The sequence below is a fragment of the Eumetopias jubatus genome, unplaced genomic scaffold (genome assembly GCF_037043125.1).
Source record: "Eumetopias jubatus isolate StellerSeaLion01/CBP00866 unplaced genomic scaffold, mEumJub1_p1.0 scaffold_7, whole genome shotgun sequence".
In the NCBI taxonomy this organism is placed as follows: Eukaryota; Metazoa; Chordata; class Mammalia; order Carnivora; family Otariidae; genus Eumetopias; species Eumetopias jubatus.
This window is the reverse complement of record NW_028274813.1, coordinates 2,874,525-2,893,529: the sequence shown is the minus strand read 5'-3', so window position 1 is coordinate 2,893,529 and position 19,005 is coordinate 2,874,525. Positions and strand designations below refer to the sequence as shown.

At 55.0% G+C, this 19,005-nt stretch overlaps 1 protein-coding gene across 1 annotated transcript; it reads left to right on the top strand.

Moving 5' to 3' along the window:
* The first annotated feature begins 1,930 nt into the window (after nt 1–1,930).
* AMN (amnion associated transmembrane protein) lies at nt 1,931–11,287 on the top strand. The gene is made up of 12 exons (XM_088024992.1): nt 1,931–1,973; nt 2,764–2,882; nt 2,993–3,037; nt 8,763–8,850; nt 9,007–9,224; nt 9,393–9,530; nt 9,653–9,761; nt 9,871–9,947; nt 10,154–10,331; nt 10,408–10,597; nt 11,015–11,113; nt 11,197–11,287. The coding sequence occupies exons 1-12, from the start codon at nt 1,931–1,933 to the stop codon at nt 11,285–11,287; spliced, it is 1,395 nt and encodes a 464-aa protein (XP_087881118.1).
* Nucleotides 11,288–19,005: the final 7,718 nt, after the last annotated feature.

The window sequence follows — 19,005 nt, the reverse complement described above, 5'->3', positions numbered from 1 at the left end:
GCCAGCCTTGGGAAGAACTACCTGGCCTTTCAGGCATGGCTGTGGTGCTCTGGGCCCTGGGAATGAAGTTCGCTGAGCCCCCCAAGCTCTCTGCCTTGAGAGCCACAAATGGGGTGGTGGGAGGAGGTGAGGGGAGCAGAGCCAGACACCCTGGTGGAGTCCCAAGAAGGCCCAGTCCGCAGAGCTGCCTACTTCCCAGCGAGAAGCAAGACAAGGGGCAAAACAGATGTGACCCCCAAGTAGCCGGTCTGTTCCTGGTCACGGCTTCCTCAGAGGAGGAAACTTCCTGACAGCCCAATAGGCAGACAAGGCCAAACTCCAGGGCCAGGGCGACCCCTTCCCCATCCCAGGCAGGGCTGGCTCCGCCGCACTCCTGAGAGCAGGTGCCTGCACCCCACTGGACCAAAGGGTGGCAAAGCTGGTGTGCTCCCTCCCTATTCCCACTCAGAGAAGTCCTGCCCCTTCCCAGGGGCAGGTCCCACCCTCTTTGGATGAAATATCGGCTGTGGGGGAGACCCAAAGACCAGTCAGAGTGAAGGGTCTAATCCCAGGGGTCTGCAGGGGAGAGGTGGGGATAGAGGAGAGGGCAGGGTGGCCAGGAGGGAAGAAGGCGCCAGGGAGCCCCAAGGCTTAAGTCGTTCCCCTCCATCACCTGCCCTCCATCCCCCATTCCGCAGTCACTCTCCCCTCACCAGCTCCTCCTGGGCCCCGTGGTCCACCCTCCACTCCTCCCCTTGCCATCAACCATAACCAAGAAGGTGCCATCTGCCCGACTGCCGTCATCCACAGGTCACCCTACCCCCTGATAATCAATGCGCCACCCGCCCCACCTGTAACCCGCTGCCCATCGTCCAGTTTGCTGTGCCCAGTCTGTCCACCCACCCACCTCCCCTTTTACCATCCCATCCCCCACACATCCACCCTCCCCCATTCACCACCATCCACCCCAGCCCCATGCCTCCGACACCCCCTACACAGTCGGTCCACCTGTCCATCCATCCATCCATTGATCCAGCCATGCTCTCATCCACCCACCAGCCAGTCCTCTACTAACCTGCTACTCCGTCCACCTAAATCCTGTTGATTCACTCATCCACGGATCAGTCTCATCCACCAGCCATTCATCAGCCAGAATCCGCCACCTTTTCTCACCCACCGTTCATTGCAACAAACTCTATCCAACATCTGTAATTTATATCTCACCCATCACCCACCCTTTTTTGTCCACCCTCCATGCTTTCCATCTTCTTCCCCACCCGAACGCTACCCGCCATCCACTGCCCCCCTCCACAAGCCACTCCTCCCTCCCTCCAGCCACCACCCGTCACTCCCCACCACCCTTTGCAACATCTACCCAGTCTCACCCACTCGTCCTCCATCCACGTCCCCCAGTCCGCGTGCATTCCCGTGTTCACTCACCATCCCCCAAACTTCTGTTCCTCCTCCATTGCTAACCAGTGCACGCACCCTCCGCCACTCACCAGGCGCCCACCACCAGCCATTCGCCGAGTGTTCATCGGCGCTTGCCGGGCACGACCCATCTGCCACCATCCACGGTGCTTCCAGGCTGGGAGGCAGGAGGGCCCTGCTTGGAAGGGTGGGCACCCAGCCCCAGCAGGTGGGCAGAGAAGGTGCCGCGCCAGCCTCACAGGGTCAGAGGCAGCAGGGAAACCTGAGGTTGTTCACCAACACCCCCCCAACACACCCTTGTCCCGGAGCAGGGGTGTTGTGACAAGCTCCTCCTCCCGGGCACCCAAGGTCCTCCGGTCCCGGAGGGCTGAGTGTGGGGGAGGGAGCGAGTCCGACCGGCGCCTCGAGGGGCCCGGGGGTAAATGTGTAACCGCCCGGCCGCCCGCCCCGCCCCGCCCCGCCCGGTCAGGTGGGCCCCGCGGGGCAAAGTCTCCGGGTGGCGACGCGGGAGCGCGGCGGGATGGGGGTTCTGGGCCGGGTCCTTCTGTGGCTGCAGCTGTGCGGTAAGCGGGGGGCGCGCCCTGGTGGAGCCCGGACGGCGGCGGGCCCCACACACCCGCGAGGGCCTCGGCTCGCCCGGGGCGGAGGGCGGCAGCTGGAGAGGCTCCCTGGCCTTGGGGAGGCGAGGCCCCCGGCCAGGATCTCCCCCGCCCCCTCGGGGCTCGGCCCTGCCCTCGGGCGCCGGTGGTCGGTTTGCGAAATGCGCAGCGTCCCCAGTTCCTGCCCACAGCAGCGACTGCGCGCGCGGGAGTGTGCGGGCTCCACAGCCTGACTCAGTTTCCCCGTCCCCGAGGGCGCGCTGACCCTCCCCCTTTGCACCCCAGTGGGCGCGTGTCCTCGGTGTACGCCCCCAGGCCCGGGAGCTTGAAAACTGCAGCCCCGTCCCTGTCCCCCTCTCTTAAGGCCGTCGCGGTTCCCTCAGGACACAACTCCCAATCAGAGCCCGCCCTCCGGCCCCTTCTACTTGGCAGAGGCCTCCGCTACCCTTTACCTCGGTCTGTCGGTTGTCACTGTCCTTGCCCGGCCGTGCGCTCTGCTCCAGCGACGGGCAAACGGGGTGGGGGGTGGGGGGCGGCGGGGCGAGGAGGCGATCTTGGCGGGCGTCCTAGAGGGGGCATATAGGAGCGGACTCCGCAGATCCAGTAGGAGTTCGTCACACTGAGGCGGGGCTTCCGCAGGGTCTGGGCCGCCCTGGTGACCCCATCTGCGGCCGGGGCTCTGTGGCCAACCTTCCTTCCGCCTGTGGGTGGGGGGGCGTCTGAGCGGGAAGCACTCAGTCATCCCCATCCCCAGCGCTGACCCGGGCCGCCTACAAACTCTGGGTCCCCAACACTGACTTCGAACCCGCTGCCAACTGGAGCCAGAACCGGACCCCGTGTGCGGGCGCCGCCGTCGAGTTCCCCGCAAACAAGGTGCCTTCTCCCCACCCCCGGGGTTGGGGGGCCCGGGATGGGGACTCGCGGGGCCAGGGGTGGGGGAGAGGCAAAGGGTGTCCGCTAGCCAACACCACTTCTTCCTGCAGATGGTGTCAGTCCTGGTGCGAGAGGGTCACAGCATCTCAGACATGGTGAGGGGGGCTGTGGCTGAGACCCGGGATGGAGGGGGGCTGGTGGTCCCGCCTGGTCCTCCTGAAGCACCTTTCTTGCCTTGAGATCGGCCCCCACCCACATGGGAAACCGTGCAGGCCTTGGGCCTTTGTCCTCTGGAGGGGCTTCTGGGAGGTGGGGGACCCGTAGGGGAGGGCAGACGCTCGTCCTGTGGCCCCAGCTCAGGCTGTGCCCCAGCCTTGGAAAGGGGTTCCGAGGGTGCCTCCTGTCCCCAGTGCCCTCTGCTTCTGGCCTCCAGCCCCCAGTAGTCTGTCTTCTCTAAGGTTCTCTCCAGGAAACACCCTTCCCCCACTCTTCTCCCCAAAGCCTTTCTCCGTCTGGTACCTAAAACCCCCCATCAGAAGTCTCAGGGGTCTTTCTCTCAAACTGCTTCGCAGGACACTAGTGTTCCAGAGAATGGTGGGAATTAGGGTTAAAAGAGGTTCCATGACCAGTAAATTTGGGAGAAGCCACCTACTTGTCTGGAGCTTTCGGGATGTGTTAAGGGCTCTGATAAGGCCTGGGAGAAAGACTTCCGCTGTTTGTTAAAGGCAGGGTCGGCAAGCTACGTACTGGCCAAATGCAGCCGCGTGGCCGGAGCTAAGAATGGTTTTGAAACATTTAAATGGTTGGGGGAAAAAGGCCAAAAGATGAACACTTTTGTGGCACGGGAAATATAGAATTCAGTAAATCATGGTTTATTAGCACACAGCCCCGCCCATTTGGTTGCTAACATCTATGGCCACCGTCACACTACAAGGCAGAGTTGAGTGGCCATGAGGGAGTCTGTGTGGCCCTCAAAGCTTAACGTATTTACTGTCCGGCCCTTTGCAGAAAGAGTCACTGCTCCCCAATTCAAAGTGTCATTTCCTGGAACCTGGGGATCTCAGGGTCCCCTCCTAGTTAAGCACCCCCACAGCACCCGCTGTCCTCTGGGTTTGTCAACAGCCGACTTGCCAGCAAGGTGTGACTGATGTGAGGGCTGCTGGCTCTGAGTAAGGGTGGAGTTGGTGGGGGCGGGGCAGTGCTCTGGGTGTGGGTGCCAGGGCTGGGGCTGTCATCTAGAGGCCACTGGATTTTTTGTGGGTAGGTGAGTTGGGGGAGGCATCTGGTAGCCCCGGCCCCACCCAATCTCTTGCCCAGATGCAGGATCTGGGGACCCCAGGCCTTATTTCCACTCCCTGAGGTGTCTTGGTTAATGGATGGTTTCCAAAAGTGGCATTAGCAGTGGGATCCTGCCACTCATGGGGCAGGACAAATCAGTGCAAGGGACCCCTACCCCCACCTGTGAGCCAGAGCTGTCCCTGCCTGGGCCGGAGGCATCGGACCGAGACTGGCAGTCCCTGGTCCTGGCAGATCCGGGGTCAGGATGCCCTTTTACATCTGTCCAACCCAAAGACTAAGGTGCGGAAGAGGGCAGCAGCAGGTGAAGGATCAAGGGGACGCATGGGGGGGGCAGCTGGGCCCAGCGCCCACTCCCCCTGCCCGTGCCTAACTGTGGCGACCAGGCAGGCAGCAGCCCGGAGCAGGAAGAGGGGCATCCAGAGCAGGTGCGGGACCCTTGGGGTGGGGGCCTGGGGCCTGGGAGCCTTCCCTGCCGACTTAGTTATTTTCATGATCTCCTTTGGAAGAGCTCGAGGATCTTAAAAGAGACATCCATTCATTCATTCATTCATTCATTCATCGCCTGACAGGTCCCTCTCTCTGGCCCTTCTTTCCATCCCCAGCTGTCCAAATGGGAGTCCCACCTCCTTTCCTGGGGGCCCGTGAGGCACCCCCTCACCTCCCCAGCCTCTCCTCCTGCACCGAGGGCCTTGCCCCCACTCTCCCACCCCTGCTGGAAGACCCAGGCGGGAGCTGTCCAGGGGCCCGGGAACAGGCTGAATGGACCCAGAGCGGCCCCAGACCGCCTCCCAGCCCCGCTGCATGGAGGTCCCTCCTCCGTGACCCCCTGTGCTCAGCATTATCTGGCTGCCCAGATGTAGCCCTAGTAAAAGGTGCAACCACAGCTGTGTTTTAATTCGTACATCTCAGGTTTGGAGCCTCCCCCTCTGGGATTTTCCCCTTCCTGAACCCCCTCTCCCCTCCCATTTCTATTCGCCCAGTTTTCTTGGTCTGGAATGGAATCTCATCTTTTCTTTTTTTTAATTTCTTTCCTTTTTTTTTCTTCTTTAAATTTTATTGTTATGTTAATCACCATACATTACATCATTAGGAATCTCATATTTTCTATCCATCAATCCGTGGTTGGTTTGAGAGAGTGCAAGTGTCTTCTCACTGTGAACTTTTGGCGTGTGGTGCCCTTCGCGGAACAGCTACCCTCCTAATCTGTGCTGCAAAATCGGCTGCCTTATATGGGTGTTTGTGGCGTTTTAGGAATCTTTTCGCTGCTGCTGAGTCGCAGCCTTAGCCGAGCACATGTGTGATAAGTGATTACATCGCAGTTCCACCATCAGGGGCCCACGCTTGAGTGGGGCACTAGCTAGGCACCCAGCTTTATTCTTCTTCTTAGAATAAGCACAGTTTCTGACCTCTTCCCCCAAGCCACCAGCCTCGCCCCTTGGCTGTGGCTCAGCCGCCCTGGGTGCAGGGCGCTCTGAGTTCTCCCTTGTCCCTTTGTCTGTTCCCGCCGGCACCACGTGGTCCTCACGCTGTGGCTCTGTGGGTAGGCTTAATGCCCACTGGGGCAACTCTCCCGTCCACTCTTCCGCCACAGGGCCAACTAGTTCTTTGTGGATCGGATTGTTGCAAAGAAACTGGAGGGTAGGTTTATCAGGTAACAACAGCCACAACAAAACCCCGGAATTTTGTTTGGGAATGAATACCCGCTTTCTATCATCAGGCCATGAATTTCTCTGCAAATGTTTCGTATCATCCATCATAAAACTCGATACTAGAGTTTTCGAGTGGTGCCCATAGAGGTCTTGTATAGATCGGTCCATTCATGAACACTTTGTAATGTGCTTTCTCTTGTGAACAGTGCTCTATTTTTAAAAATTACCTGTCTAGTGGTTTATTTTTATGAATGACAAGAGTTGCTCCTCCTTTCTTCCAGTCCTGACTACTTTTATTTCTTTTTCTTTCCAAATAGCATTGTCCAGGGGCGCCTGGGTGGAGTAGTTGGTTAAGCATCTGTCTCTTAGTTTCTGCTAAGGTGGTCATCTCAGGATCGTGGGATCAAGCCCTGTGTCAGGCTCCATGCCCAGCGGGGAGTCTGCTTGGGATTCTCTCTCCCCTCTCTCCCCCCAACTCTCTCTCAATAAAATAAATAAATGAATCTTTAAAAAAATATAACATTGTCCAGGACTCCTCCCCCTAGGTTAAACAAAAGTGACAAAAGCGGGCATCCGTGTCTTGTTCCAATGTGAAAGAGAAGGCATGTCACATTTCTCCATTGAGTGTAATGTTTGCTGTAGGGTTTTGGTACATAAACTTTATTGAACTGTGGAAATTCTATTACTAGCTTGCTAGCTGCTTCTTAAAAAATCATAAATAGGTTTGTTGGACTTCTCTGGTGTTTTTTGTTGTTGTTACTGTTTTTTTTTTTTTACATCAAGTGAGATACGATTGCCCCCCCTCCTTCCTTTTAGCCTGTTAGTGAGGTTTTCTGAGGTTGAACTGTCATTACGAGACTAATGTCCTCCTGGCACCTTCCTGTAGGTGCAGGTCAGAGCATGCCTCTTCTGCAAGACACCTGACTTCCGTCTGCCCTAATACACTGCTTTTGTTGGCATAAGACTCCTCACTGCCATTAGCTGGAACACCATCATACACACGACTGGGCAGTGGGGTTGGGAGCAGTCCCAGGACAGGAACCCCAGGATCACCATGCATTTTTAAAATACAGTAATGGATCTAGTCACTAATATATATTTTTAAAGATTTCTTTCTTCATTTTAAAGAGAGAGCGTGTGAGCGGGAGGGGCAGAGGGAGAGGGAGATCCCAAGCAGACTCCCTGCTGAGCGTGGAGCCCGTTGCAGGGCTCGATCTGACGACCCCGAGATCATGACCTGAGCCAAAACCAAGATTTGGACACTCAACCGACTGCACCACCCAGGTGCCCCTAGTTGGCTGATACTTTATTTGGGATTTTTTTTTTGCGTCTACGTTTATAAGTAGAACGAACCTACAATTTTTCTTCATCTGGTTTTGGAATCAAGATCAACACAGACCTCATGAAATGGCCTGGGCAATTTTCACTCATTTTTTCTGTTTCTCAGAACAACTTCTGTTAAGAAGTTGTTCCTTGAGAGTGTAGTGTACATGTAAAAACAAGGGTGCTGGAAAGCGACTGGCATTTTAATTTCTTTAATGTTTGCTGGTCTATGCAAATTCTCTATTGCTTCTTGTGTCGATTTTGACATTTTGGATTTTTCTAGAAATTTCACCCAGGTTTTCAAGTCTGGCAGTCCTTTTTATTTCTTAAGCTTTTCAGTGTCCGTGTCTTCCCACAAACAAGTCCTTTTGATGTATTTCTTTCCTTCTTCCTCCAGCCAAGCATGTTTTCAGGGCAGGTCTCTGCTGCGGTCTGAAGTCTTTTCCTTATGCTCCTGCATTTGAATGGAGCTTTGGCCATATATAAAATTCTAGATGGGACCGTCTTTTCCTTTAATACATAAAATATCGTTACATTGTCTTTTTGCATCCATTGTTGCTCAGAAACTTGACCTCTTGAGTTTTTTTGTTGTTCCTGGGTGATCTGTTCTTTGTCTCTGAAGCTTTTAGAATGTTCTCTGTGTCGCTGACGTTCCTAAACACACTGCTGCGTGTCTGGGTGTGATTTTCTTGCTTCCCATGCCACGTGATGCCTTTCCATCTGAGGTTTCTCAGCTTTCTTCAAATCTGGAAAATGCATCCTCCTTGCTTCTTCAAATATCCCACGTTTGTATCTGCATTTTGGCCCCGTGGTGTCAAGCCTCCCTCCCTTCGTAGGGGCTCCACCTTCTCCTGCTCTGCCCTGCAGAGTCCCTCCGCAGGGACACCCCAGTCGCTGGGGCTTCTCCAGCTGGACCTTCTCCAGCTGGACCAGTCCGCATGTTTATCTCACCTAGTGTGCTCTTCCTTTCAATTATTCCGTGTTCTGTAATTTATATTCCCCCTCTTTGGTTCTTTTTATTATTAAGTTTTAATTTTCATTCCAGTATAGTTAACATACAGTGTTATGTTACATTCGGGGGTACAGTATAGTGACTCAACCCCCTTTGGTTCTTTTCCAAAAACAAGGTCTTGTTCAGGCTTCGCACTGCGACGCCTTCCCCGGTTCCCGAGGCGCATCCGTCTCCAGGGTTCACTCCCGCCGGCCTGTGGGTGGGGCTGCCTCTTGTCACAGTGCCGCTCCCTGCACCTCCCTCCTCTCCCTCACACAGTTCAGGGCTGCCTTCACCTCCCCCCCACACCCCCCCGCGGCTTGGGTTCCTGTCTTGTACAGTTCCTCGGGGGTGATGGGAGAGGGCAATGACCCTAGGGTCACCCTGCCCCAAACTCTTCACGCCCCCAGGTCTCAGGCTGGGTATGGCTCCTTGGCCTGTAGTCCTGCTCTCTCCGGCTTCTCTGACCCTCAGCCAGGGCCAGGCGCCCCCAGCCCCTGACCTCACCTGCCCGCTCGGTGGTCTACGCTCCCCTCCCCGAGAACACAGGGGCGGGGGCGGGACCCTGTGGCACCTTGGACCACCGCGAGGCGTCGCCTCCGCCTGTGCTGCCTGCAGCTCCTGCCGCGGGACGGGGAATTCGTCCTGGCCTCGGGGGCCGGCTTCAGCGCCCCGGACGCCAGCAGGGACCCGGGCTGTGGCACAGGTGAGGGGCCCGGGGGCGGGGACGGGGGTGGGTGGGGGGAGAGGGGACCGGGGCGGGGCCTGTCCGGGGGGCGGGTCTTGGGGGAAGGGCGTGTCGGGGCGGGGCCTGTTTGGGGGGCGCCGCTCCAGCGGAGCTCAGGGACGCGCGCCCACCCAGGCGCCCCTGCGCTCTTCCTGGACCCCGACCGCTTCTCGTGGCACGACCCGCGCCTGTGGCGCTCCGGGGACGCGGCGCACGGCCTCTTCTCCGTGGACGCCGAGCGCGTGCCCTGCCGCTACGACGACGTCGTCTTCCCGTCCGACGCCTCCTTCCGAGTGGGCCTCGGCCCGGGCGCCCGCCCCGCGCGCGTCCGCAGCGTCCGGGCTCTGGGCCAGGTGAGCTGGCGCGCGGGGCCGGGGCTCGGGTCTCCTCTCCGCGCCTCGGCCCGGGCAGTGCCCCTCCCGGAGCGCCTCCGCCCCTGCCAATCCCCGCACGTGAGTTCCGAGCACTCAGAGGCTGTCCCCTCCTCGGGCGGGCGCCGCTCGTGACCCGGCCACCCGCAGACGTTCACGCGCGACGAGGACCTGGCTGCGTTCCTGGCGTCCCGCGCCGGCCGCCTGCGCTTCCACGGGCCCGGAGCTCTGAGCGTGGGCCCCGAGACCTGCGCCGACCCGTCGGGCTGCGTCTGCGGCAACGCCGAGGTGAGCGCGGCCCGCAGCGGGGTGGCGGGGGCCCGCTCGGGGTGGGGGCCTGGCGCCCGACCCTCTGCCGCCGCGGTCAGGCCCTAACCGTCTCCTCGCTGACGGCCGCTTCCCTCCTCCAGGTGCAGCCCTGGATCTGCGCGGCCCTGCTCCAGCCCCTGGGCGGTCGCTGCCCCCCGGCCGCCTGCCGTGACGCCCTCCGGCCCGAGGGGCAGTGCTGTGACCTCTGCGGTGAGCGCCCCCTCCCGGCACGTGAGCCTAGCTACTCTGGTTCGCCCCCAGCCTCAGTTTCCCTGATGGTCCCGGGCCTGCGCCGCCGACCCCTACCCTCCTGTCGCAGGAGCCATCGTGTCGCTGACCCACGGGCCCACCTTTGACATTGAGCGGTACCGGGCGCGGCTGCTGCAAGCCTTCCTGGTAATGGGGCCGCGCCCCTCCACCCTCGCCTTGTCACCCCCCCTCCGCGCCCACCCGGGACCTCCTCCTCCGCAGGGACCCCGGGGCCCCACTTTGCCTCACTGACGTGCTCACTCTCTGCGCACCTGCCCACCATTCGTCCCTGCCGCCAACGCCCCGCACGTCTGAGGGCGAAGTCCCTGGGACAACCCTGTCTCCCTCCCCAGCCCCAGCATCAGGGGCTGCAAGTGGCCGTGTCCAAGGTGCCGCTCCCGCCCCGGCCGCGCGGGACCGCAGGCGCGGAGGCGGCCGCGGAGATTCAGGTGGTGCTGGCAGAGACCGGGCCCCAGACGGGCGGTGCGGGGCGGCTGGCCCGTGCCCTCCTGGCGGACGTCGCCGAGCACGGTAACCGCGGGTGCGCTTTTCTCGGCCCCTGCTCCGCCCCGCGTGGGGGAGACTGAGCCGGCGCCCTCCGTTGCAGGCGAAGCCCTTGGGGTCCTGTCGGCGACAGCCCGGGAGTCGGGCGCGCCTGTCGGGGACGGCTCGGCGGAGGGGCTGGACGGTTCAGATTTGCGCGCGGAGCTGGCAGGCGGAGTGACGGCTGGGCTGCTCCTGTTGCTGCTGGCGCTGGTGGCGGGGGTGCTGCTGCTGCGCCGCGCTCCGAGGCCCACGTACGCAGGCCGGGCCGCGGGGTCGGGAGCTCCCAGGAGGCGGAGGGCCGCGGGGCGGGGCCTCGGGACGGCGGGGGGGGGGGCCTCAGGGATGCGGGGCGAGGCTGAGGGGCGGGGCCTCAGGTACGCAGGGCGGGGCGGCGAGGGAGCTGTGGGGCTGTGGGGGCTCGGGACCGAGAGGCGGATCTGCAGGGGGGCGGAGGCCCGGGCAGGCGGGTCTCGGGGCCGTGGGGCGGGGCTTCAGGTACTCGGGGCGCCGCCGCGGGGGGCCCGGGACAGCGGGGCGGGTCCGCCGGGGGGCGGAGGCTCAGGTCGCAGGGGCGGGGCCTCGGGGCGGGTCCGCGGAGGCGGAGGGTCAGGTACCAGGAGTGGGGCGCTGAGCCGCCGCGAGGGCTCACGTGCTTCCTTGTTTCCCAGGGGGAGCAGGCGCGACGAAGCGGCCTCCGCGCCCGTCGTGGCGCCCCTGGGCTTCTCCAACCCGGTGTTCGACGTGGCGGGCTCTGCTGAGCCGGTGAGGGGGCGGGTGGGAGTGTCGGTCCTCCCCGCGGCCGTGCTGGGCGCCGACGCCCCTTGACTCTGCGCCCCCGCCCCTTGATTCTACGCACCCCGCAGCCTCCCGCGCAGAAGGTGGAAAACAGCGCCAGCCTCAGCTACTTCATTAACCCGCTTTTCGCGGAGGCGGAGGCCTGAGCAGCCACGTCACTTCTGCCCTCCGCCCGCCCCGCGAAATGTCCGCGTCTCTGACCTTACGAGATCCCCGCTCCCTTCACACACTCCTTGTTCCCTGCGGGCAAAGGATAGGGTGGCTTTGCCCAATAAAGAGGTTTCCTGCACCTGCCATCAGCTGTCTCCTGTGTCCCCACCCCTTTGCCTATGCTGGAGCGTGGAGAGCCGGCCAGTGCCCTCGTCAGTCCGTCCGTCCACTGGTGGGCGGTGGTCCTCAGAGTCCTCCCTTCTGGCCACCCGCAAAGAGCAGCTCCGGGCCCTACCTATAGAATGGGTCCGTCAGAAAACTGCGGTCTGCAGAGCTGCACCCAGAACAAGGAGGGGGCTGCCTCTGGTGCAAGGAGGGGGCTGCCCCTGGTGCAAGGGGAGGCGACTGAAGCACGGGGGTGAGGCACCTGGTGAGGCTGGCTGTCCGGGACACCCCCAACGTCATGCCAAATGGTTGTCGGCCTTGCAAATGGAACAGCCGGTCATTTCAGCAGAAGGCTGGGTTCACTCTGGGACGGCAGAGGACTTGCATGGCCGGATGTTCCGACTGTGGCAAAGCCACAGGCAGGCGAGTCTGGAGACCACAGGAGGAACGGGAGGAGGGAGGAAAAGGAGGGAGTCGGGAGAGGCCGTTGGCAATGAGTGTCCGTGGGGGGAAAGTGAGAATTCAGGGCGCTGCCGGTTTCTCACTGGCCGGCTGTTTCCAGGAGAAACTCCTGCTGCTGGTCTAGTCCAGGAGGCTGCTTCCCGTGGGAGGGAGGACAGGCGGGTGAGGCGAGAGAGCTGCCCGGCCGGCTGCGGGCTCTGTGAGCACAGCATCCTTTACTCAGGCTCACGTCTCCTTCTTTTGATGAAGACCTTCCCTCAGAAGCACCCCCGATCGAGAGTAGGGTCACCTGGGGGGGCTCAGTCAGCTAGGCGTCCACTTTTGGTTTCTGCTCAGGTCATGATCTCAGGGTTGTGAGATCGAGCCCTAGGTGGGACTGCATGCTGGGCATGGAGCCTGCTTCGGACTCTCTCTCTCCCTCTGCCCCTCCCGCCTTTAAAAAACAGTTTATTAGTGGGTCATCTGTGTCCCTCCGTGCCAGGAGAGACCTTTCCTGGGTTTTGGGTCCCAATCGGAGTAGTCAGAAAGTTTCTTCTTAGCAACAAGAAGCATGTAAGGCGGGGCGCCTGGGTGGTTAGCGTCTGCCTTTGGTTCAGGTCATGATCCCAGGTTCTGGGATCGAGCCCCGTATCGGGCTCCCTGCTCTCCCTTCTCCCTCTCCCCCTGCTTGTGTTCCCTCTCTCGCTATGTCTCTCTGTCAAAAAATAAATAAAATCTTAAAAAAAAAAAAAGAAAAGCATGTAAGGCCACATTTGAAAAAAGAGGAAGGTTCGGAGGAAGACATCAGGCGTTTCCCGTCTGAAGGCCGAGTCTTGTTGAGGCTGAACGTGTTGGAGATCACCAGGAAGCACGGGGCTAGCATCGCCTGCCGCTTCTGCCAAGGGCTGACGGCCAGTGGGTACACACTTCAGCACGATTATGCAGCGTTGGTGAGCAGCACCGAGTGGGGCCCTTCCAACAAGGCTGAAGAGACTTTCTGGAGGTGTCTTCCAGTAGCGGCAATGTCTGGTTGCAAGTGGCGAAGTTTGAGGTCGTCTCCTCACGGGAGCGTGCTGTGACAAAACTTGTTCTCCTGAAGCACATTTGTTCTCAGTAGAAGGAATGAGGTCTTTTCCCTGTTGGAGTATCTCCTGGCAGCTGTGGATCGGGACAGGCAGGAGCCAGGTGCACCCGGGTGCCCTTAACCTCGAAGGGCCAGCGTTTATGCGTTCCAACGCAGGGGGGTCTGGGATTTAGAAGGACCAGTGGCAGTGCTTTGGGCTGGGATAGTTGAAGGGTCTTCACAGATTTTGCCGGTTGAGTCTTAATAATGCCTTAGTGTGTCCTAGCCCCGAGCGAGGCCTGAGGGTGGGAGGTCCAGTGTAAGCGCTTTCCAGTCCGCCGAGCAGCAGGGACCTGTTGAATCACCTGACCTGTGAAGGTCGAGATTTCCCCAGGTAGGGATGATCTTTTTTAAAGATTTATTTATTTTAGAGGGGGGTGGGGAGAGGGAGAATCCCACGCAGACTCCCTGCTGAGCGTGGATTCAGACGTGGGGCTCCATCCCAGGACTCTGAGTTCATGACCTGAGCTGAAATCAAGAGTCAGACGCTCAACCAACTGAGCTGCCCAGGCGCCCTGGAATGATATTTTCTAATAGGACTTTTGCTATTGCCTGTCTACAGGGGAAAGCCTCAGTCCAGTGAGAAAACATACAAGCCAAGACTAAATCAGATTCTATCCATGAGATGGGAGAAGCTGAATAAAACCCACTTGCCAAACCTCAGATGATCCACTGGGCAATTAAAGTGCTCCAGACTTAGTGATGGAGAACAAACTGAGGGGTGATGGAGGGAGGTGGGGGGCGGGAAATGGGCTAGATGGGGGATGGGTATTGGGGGGACTTGTTGGGATAAGCACCGGGTGTCGTTTGTAAGTGATGAATCACTAAATTCTACTCCTGAAACCAATTTTACCGTACATGGTACCTAACTAGAATTTAAATAAAAACTTGAAAAAAAAAATGCCCGAGAGCGGTACGGACAAGCAAGGTGACCACATTCTGTGGCCTTACTGATATTTCCCTGTCGGTATTAGTTCATAAAGCCTATCATTTTATCAGCAGACCAATGACTGAATGCGTGCCCAGTGGTCAGTAATGGGAATTTTAGAGTCTCAGGCAGGACTGGATTGTTATCTGGTCTCAGCCAGAGTTCTCTCTTTCTATTGAACAATTATATTTCCAATATTGGTTTCCCTTCTCTGGGGCCAGTTGGTGGGCCTCCCTTGTCGATTTGTCTAGATTGTCCTTTGGGGGAGCATCCCTTTGGACCACGACAGAGGTTTGGTTGTTGGTTTCCTTGAGAGCAGTGTTCTTGGTAGACATATCAACGAGGTGGTTCCCTTTGCCTCCAGGGAGTCAAGTGTGAAATGCCCGAGACCTTAATCATAGAGCAGCTGACAAAAGTATGGCATCTAATACTTTTGGGGCACAAGAGCCATTTTAAATTTTGTTCCCATTAGAGGTAAGGCAACCTTGCTGTTTCCCTAACATCCCAAAGTCCTGGGCTACCCCAGAGCATGCTGACGGTTGGTATAGATGTTTGTGGTTTGGCCCTTGGCTAAGATACAAGCCCAAGTGAGAGCGTCTAGCTCAGCCTGTTGGGCTGAAGCGATCCATGAAATGGTCACCGTGGTAAGTCTAGTTATCATCAGTCACCAAAGTTGTGGCCGTGTCATCAACTGTCTTTGCTGTTCACTACAACCCCTGTCTTATTTTACAACTGGAAGACTGTACATCTTTGTCCCCTTCACCTAGGTCACCCATCGCCCCCTCCCTTCTGGCAACCACCAGCTTGTCCTCTGTATCTATGAGCCTACTTCTGTTTTGTTTGCTTTGCTTTTTAGGTTCCACATATAAGTGAAGTCATACGGCATTTGTTTTTTCTCTGACTTATTTCACTTAGCATAATACCCTCTAGGTCCATGCATGTTGTTGCAAATGACAAGGTTTTATTCTTTTTTATGGCTGAGTAATATTCCTGTGTGTGGGGGGGTGGGGAGAGAAGGAAGGAAGGAGGAAGGGATCTTCTGCATCCATGTATCTATCAGTGGACACTCGGGCTGCTTCCATATCTTGACTATTGTAAACAATGCTGCAGTAAACACGGGAGCAAATGTCTTTTCAAATGACTATTTTCATTTTCTTCAGATAAATACCTACTAGTGCAACTGCTGGGTCGTAGGGTAGCTCTATTTTTTACTTTTTGAGGACACTCAATACTGTTTTCCAGAATGGCAGCACCAGCTTGCATTCCCACCAGCAGTGTAGGAGGGTTCCCCTTTCTCCACATCCCTGCCAACATCTGTTGCTTCCTAGGTTATTGATTTTAGCCATTCTGACGGGTGTGAGGTGGTATCTCGTCGTTTGGATCGGCATTTCCCTGATGCCGAGGGATGTTGGGCATCTTCCATGTAACTGTTGGCTCTCTGTCTTCTTGGAAAGCTGTCTATTCAGGTTTTCTGCCCATTTTAAAAAATTGGATGTTTTTTTGGGGGCACCTGGGTGGCTCAGTCGTTAAACATCTGCCTTTGGCTAGGGTCATGGTCCCAGGGTCCTGGGATCGAGCCCCACATCGGGCTCCCTTAGGGCCTGCTTCTCCCTCCCCCACTCCCCCTGCTTGTGTTCCCTCTCTCGTTGTGTCTCTGTCAAATAAATAAATAAAATCTTTTAAAAAAATAAAAATTGGATGGTTTTTTAAATCCTGCATTGTATGAGTTCTTTATATATTTTGTATGTTAACCTCTTAACTATATATTATTTGCAAATAGCTTCTCTCATTCAGTACATTTTTTTAAAGATTTTTTTTTAAAGATTTTATTTATTTATTTAATTGACAGAGAGAGAGAGAAAGAGAGACAGCATGAAAGGGAACACAGCAGGGGGAGTGGGAGAGGGAGAAGCAGGCTTCCCGCCGAGCAGGGAGCCCGATGCGGGGCTCGATCCCAGGACCCTGGGACCATGACCTGAGCCGAAGGCAGACGCTTAACGACGGAGCCACCCAGGCGCCCCAGGACATTGCTTTTTTTGGTTTTGTTGATAGTTTACTCTGCTGTGCAAAAGCTTTTTAGTTTGATGTAGTCCCATTTGGTTATTTTTGCTTTTGTTGCCCTTGCCTGAGGAGACAGATCAAAAAAATACTGCTCAAACCAATATCAGAGAGCATACTGCCTGTTTTCTTCTAGGATTTTTATGGTTTCGGGTGTTATAGTTGAGTCTTTAATCCACTCAGAGTTCATTCTTGTGTGTGGCATTCTTCTGCCACACCTAGTTCTCGCAGCGCCGTTTCCTGTAGACTGCCCTTTCCCCATTGTAGATTCCTGCCTCCTTTGTCATAGATTAGAGGACCACGTAAGTTTGGGGCTTATTTCTGGGCTCATTGTTCTGTTCCATTGATCTGTGTGTCTGTTTTTGTCCCAGTACCAAACTATACATTGATTACTACAGATTTGTAGTGTACTTTGAAATCTGGAAGCAGGATTCCAGTTTTGTTCTTTTTCAAGATTGCTTTGGCTGTTCATGGTCTTTGGTTTCTTATCAATATAGGATTATTCTAATTCTGGAACAAATGCCATTAATATTTTGATAGCGATTGCACTGAATCTGTAGGTTGCTTTGGGTAGTATGGACAACTCTTTTTTTTTTCTTTTTAAATAGGCTCCACGCCTAGCATGGAGCCCAGTGCGGGGCTTGAACTCACGACCCTGAGACCAAGACCTGCGTTGAGATCATGAATTGGATGCTTAACCGACCAAGCCACCCAGGTGCCCCGGGTGGCATGGACTTAGAGAGACAGCGAGAGAGGGAACACAAGCAGGGGGAGAGGGAGAGGGAGAAGCAGGCTTCCCGCCGAGCAGGGAGCCCAATGCGGGGCTCGATCCCAGGACCCCGGGATCACGACCTGAGCCGAAGGCAGATGCTTAATGACTGAGCCACCCAGGTGCCCCGGCATGGACATTTTAACAATATTAATTTTTCCAATCCACAAGCATAGTTGATTTTTCCTTGTGTGTGTGTGTGTGTGTGTGTGTGTGTGTGTGTGTGTGTCGTCTTCAATTTCTTTCATTAATGTCTTATAGTTTTCAGACTACAGCTCTTTCACCTCCTTGGTGAAATTTATTTATAGGTATTTGATTCTTTTTGATGAAGTTGTGAGATTATTTTTTCTTTGAAAAATTTTTTATTTTTAATTGAAGTACCAGTTGACATGCAGTATTAGTTTCAGTTGTAGAACATAGTGATTTAACAATTCTGGACGTTACAGAACGCTCCCCGTCCATCACCCTACAAACATATCAGGATATCACTGTATTTCCTGTGCTGTACCTTTCATCCCTGTATTTTATAACTGGAAGTTTTTTTAGATTTTATCTTTTTTTTTTTTTTTTTAAGTAATCTCTACAGCCAACATGGGGCTCGAACTCACAACCCGGAGATCAAGAATCAGATGTTCTACTGACTGAGCCAGCTGGGCACCCCTATAATTGGAAGTTGTACCTTTAATTCCCTTCACCAATTTCACCCACCCCCCTCTTATCCCTGCCCCTCTGGGAAACCACCAGTTTGTTCTTTGTGAGTCTGTTTGTTCGTTTGTTTGTTCCTTTGTTTTGACTTTTAGATTCTAGATATAAGTGAAATCATATGGTATTTGTCTTCCTCTGACTTATTTCTCATAGCATAATACCCTCTAGTTCCATCCATGTTGCAAGTGGCAAGATTTCATTCTTTTTTTCTGGCTGACTAATCTCCCATCGTTTTTAGACCCCGCATCTTCCTTTCCCATTCGTCTGTCTGTGGGCACGGGGGCTGCTTCCGTACCTCGGCTGTTGTAAATAACGCTGCAACGCAGAAGCAGAGATCTTTTCACATTCATGTTTTCATTTTCTCCAGGTGAATACCCAGAAGTGAGATTAGTAGAGTATATGGTAGTTCTATTTTTAATTTTTTGAAAAGCCTCCATACTGTTTTCCACAAAGCTGCACCAGTTTGCATTTCCACCAACGGTGCACGAGGGTTCTCTTTTTTCCACGTCCACACATGTCGTTTCTTGTCTTTTGCATAGTGGCCATTCTGACAGGTATGAAGTGATGATCTCATTGTGGTTTGGATCAGCATTTCCTGATGGTTAGTGGTGTTTGGCATCTTTTCATGTATCTGTTGGCCATCTGTGTGTCTTCTTGGAAAAATGTTTATTTAGGTCCTCTGCCCATTTTTTAAATTGGATTGCGTATGTGTGTGTGAAAATATATACACACATACACACACACATACATACGCATACATGCATACATACACTCAGTTGTAGGAGTTCTTTATGTATTCTGGATGTTAATCCTTTATCAGATCTATTATTTGCAAATAGCCTCTCCCATATAGTGGCTGACTTTTCATTTTGTTGATGGTTTACTTTGTTGTGCAAAAACTTTTTAGTTTGATGTAGTGTCAGTTGTTTATTTTTGCTTTTGTTGCCATTGCTTGGGAAGAGAGATCCAGGAAAATATGGTCAAGGCTGATTTCCACGAGTTTACTGCCTGTTTTCTTCTAGGATTTCTATGGTTTTAAGTCTCACATTTAGGTCTCTAATCCATTTTGAGTTTATTTTTATATGGTGTAAGAAAATGTTCTAGTTTCACTCTTTTGCATGTAGCTGTCCAGTCTTCCCGGAACAGTACTTCCCTATTGTATATCCCTGCCTCCTCTGTCATAGCTTAATTGACCATATGTACATGGGCTTATTTTTGGCCTCATTTGTATGTTCCATTGATCTGTCTGGATTTTTGTTGTTGTTTTTTGCCAGTACCATACTGTTTGATTACTACAGCTTTGTAATATAGTTTGAAATCTGGAATTGTGATACCTCCAGCTTAGTTATTCTTTCTCAAGATCCCTTTGGCTATTTGGGGTCTTGTGGTTCCATACAAATTTTAGGATTATTTGTTCTAGTTCTGTGAAAAATACTTTTGGCATTTTGATAGGGATTATTGCACTGATTCTATAGACTGCTTTGGGTAATATGGACATTTTAACAATATAATTTTTTCTTTCCAT

Coding starts and splice junctions, on each gene's coding strand:
- AMN (XM_088024992.1), top strand. CDS start 1,931: ATGGGGGTTCTGGGCCGGGTCCTTCTGTGGCTGCAGCTGTGCG. Junction 3,038..8,762: donor GTCACAGCATCTCAGACATG/GTGAGGGGGGCT, acceptor TGCTGCCTGCAG/CTCCTGCCGCGGGACGGGGA. Junction 10,332..10,407: donor GGCGGACGTCGCCGAGCACG/GTAACCGCGGGT, acceptor CCTCCGTTGCAG/GCGAAGCCCTTGGGGTCCTG.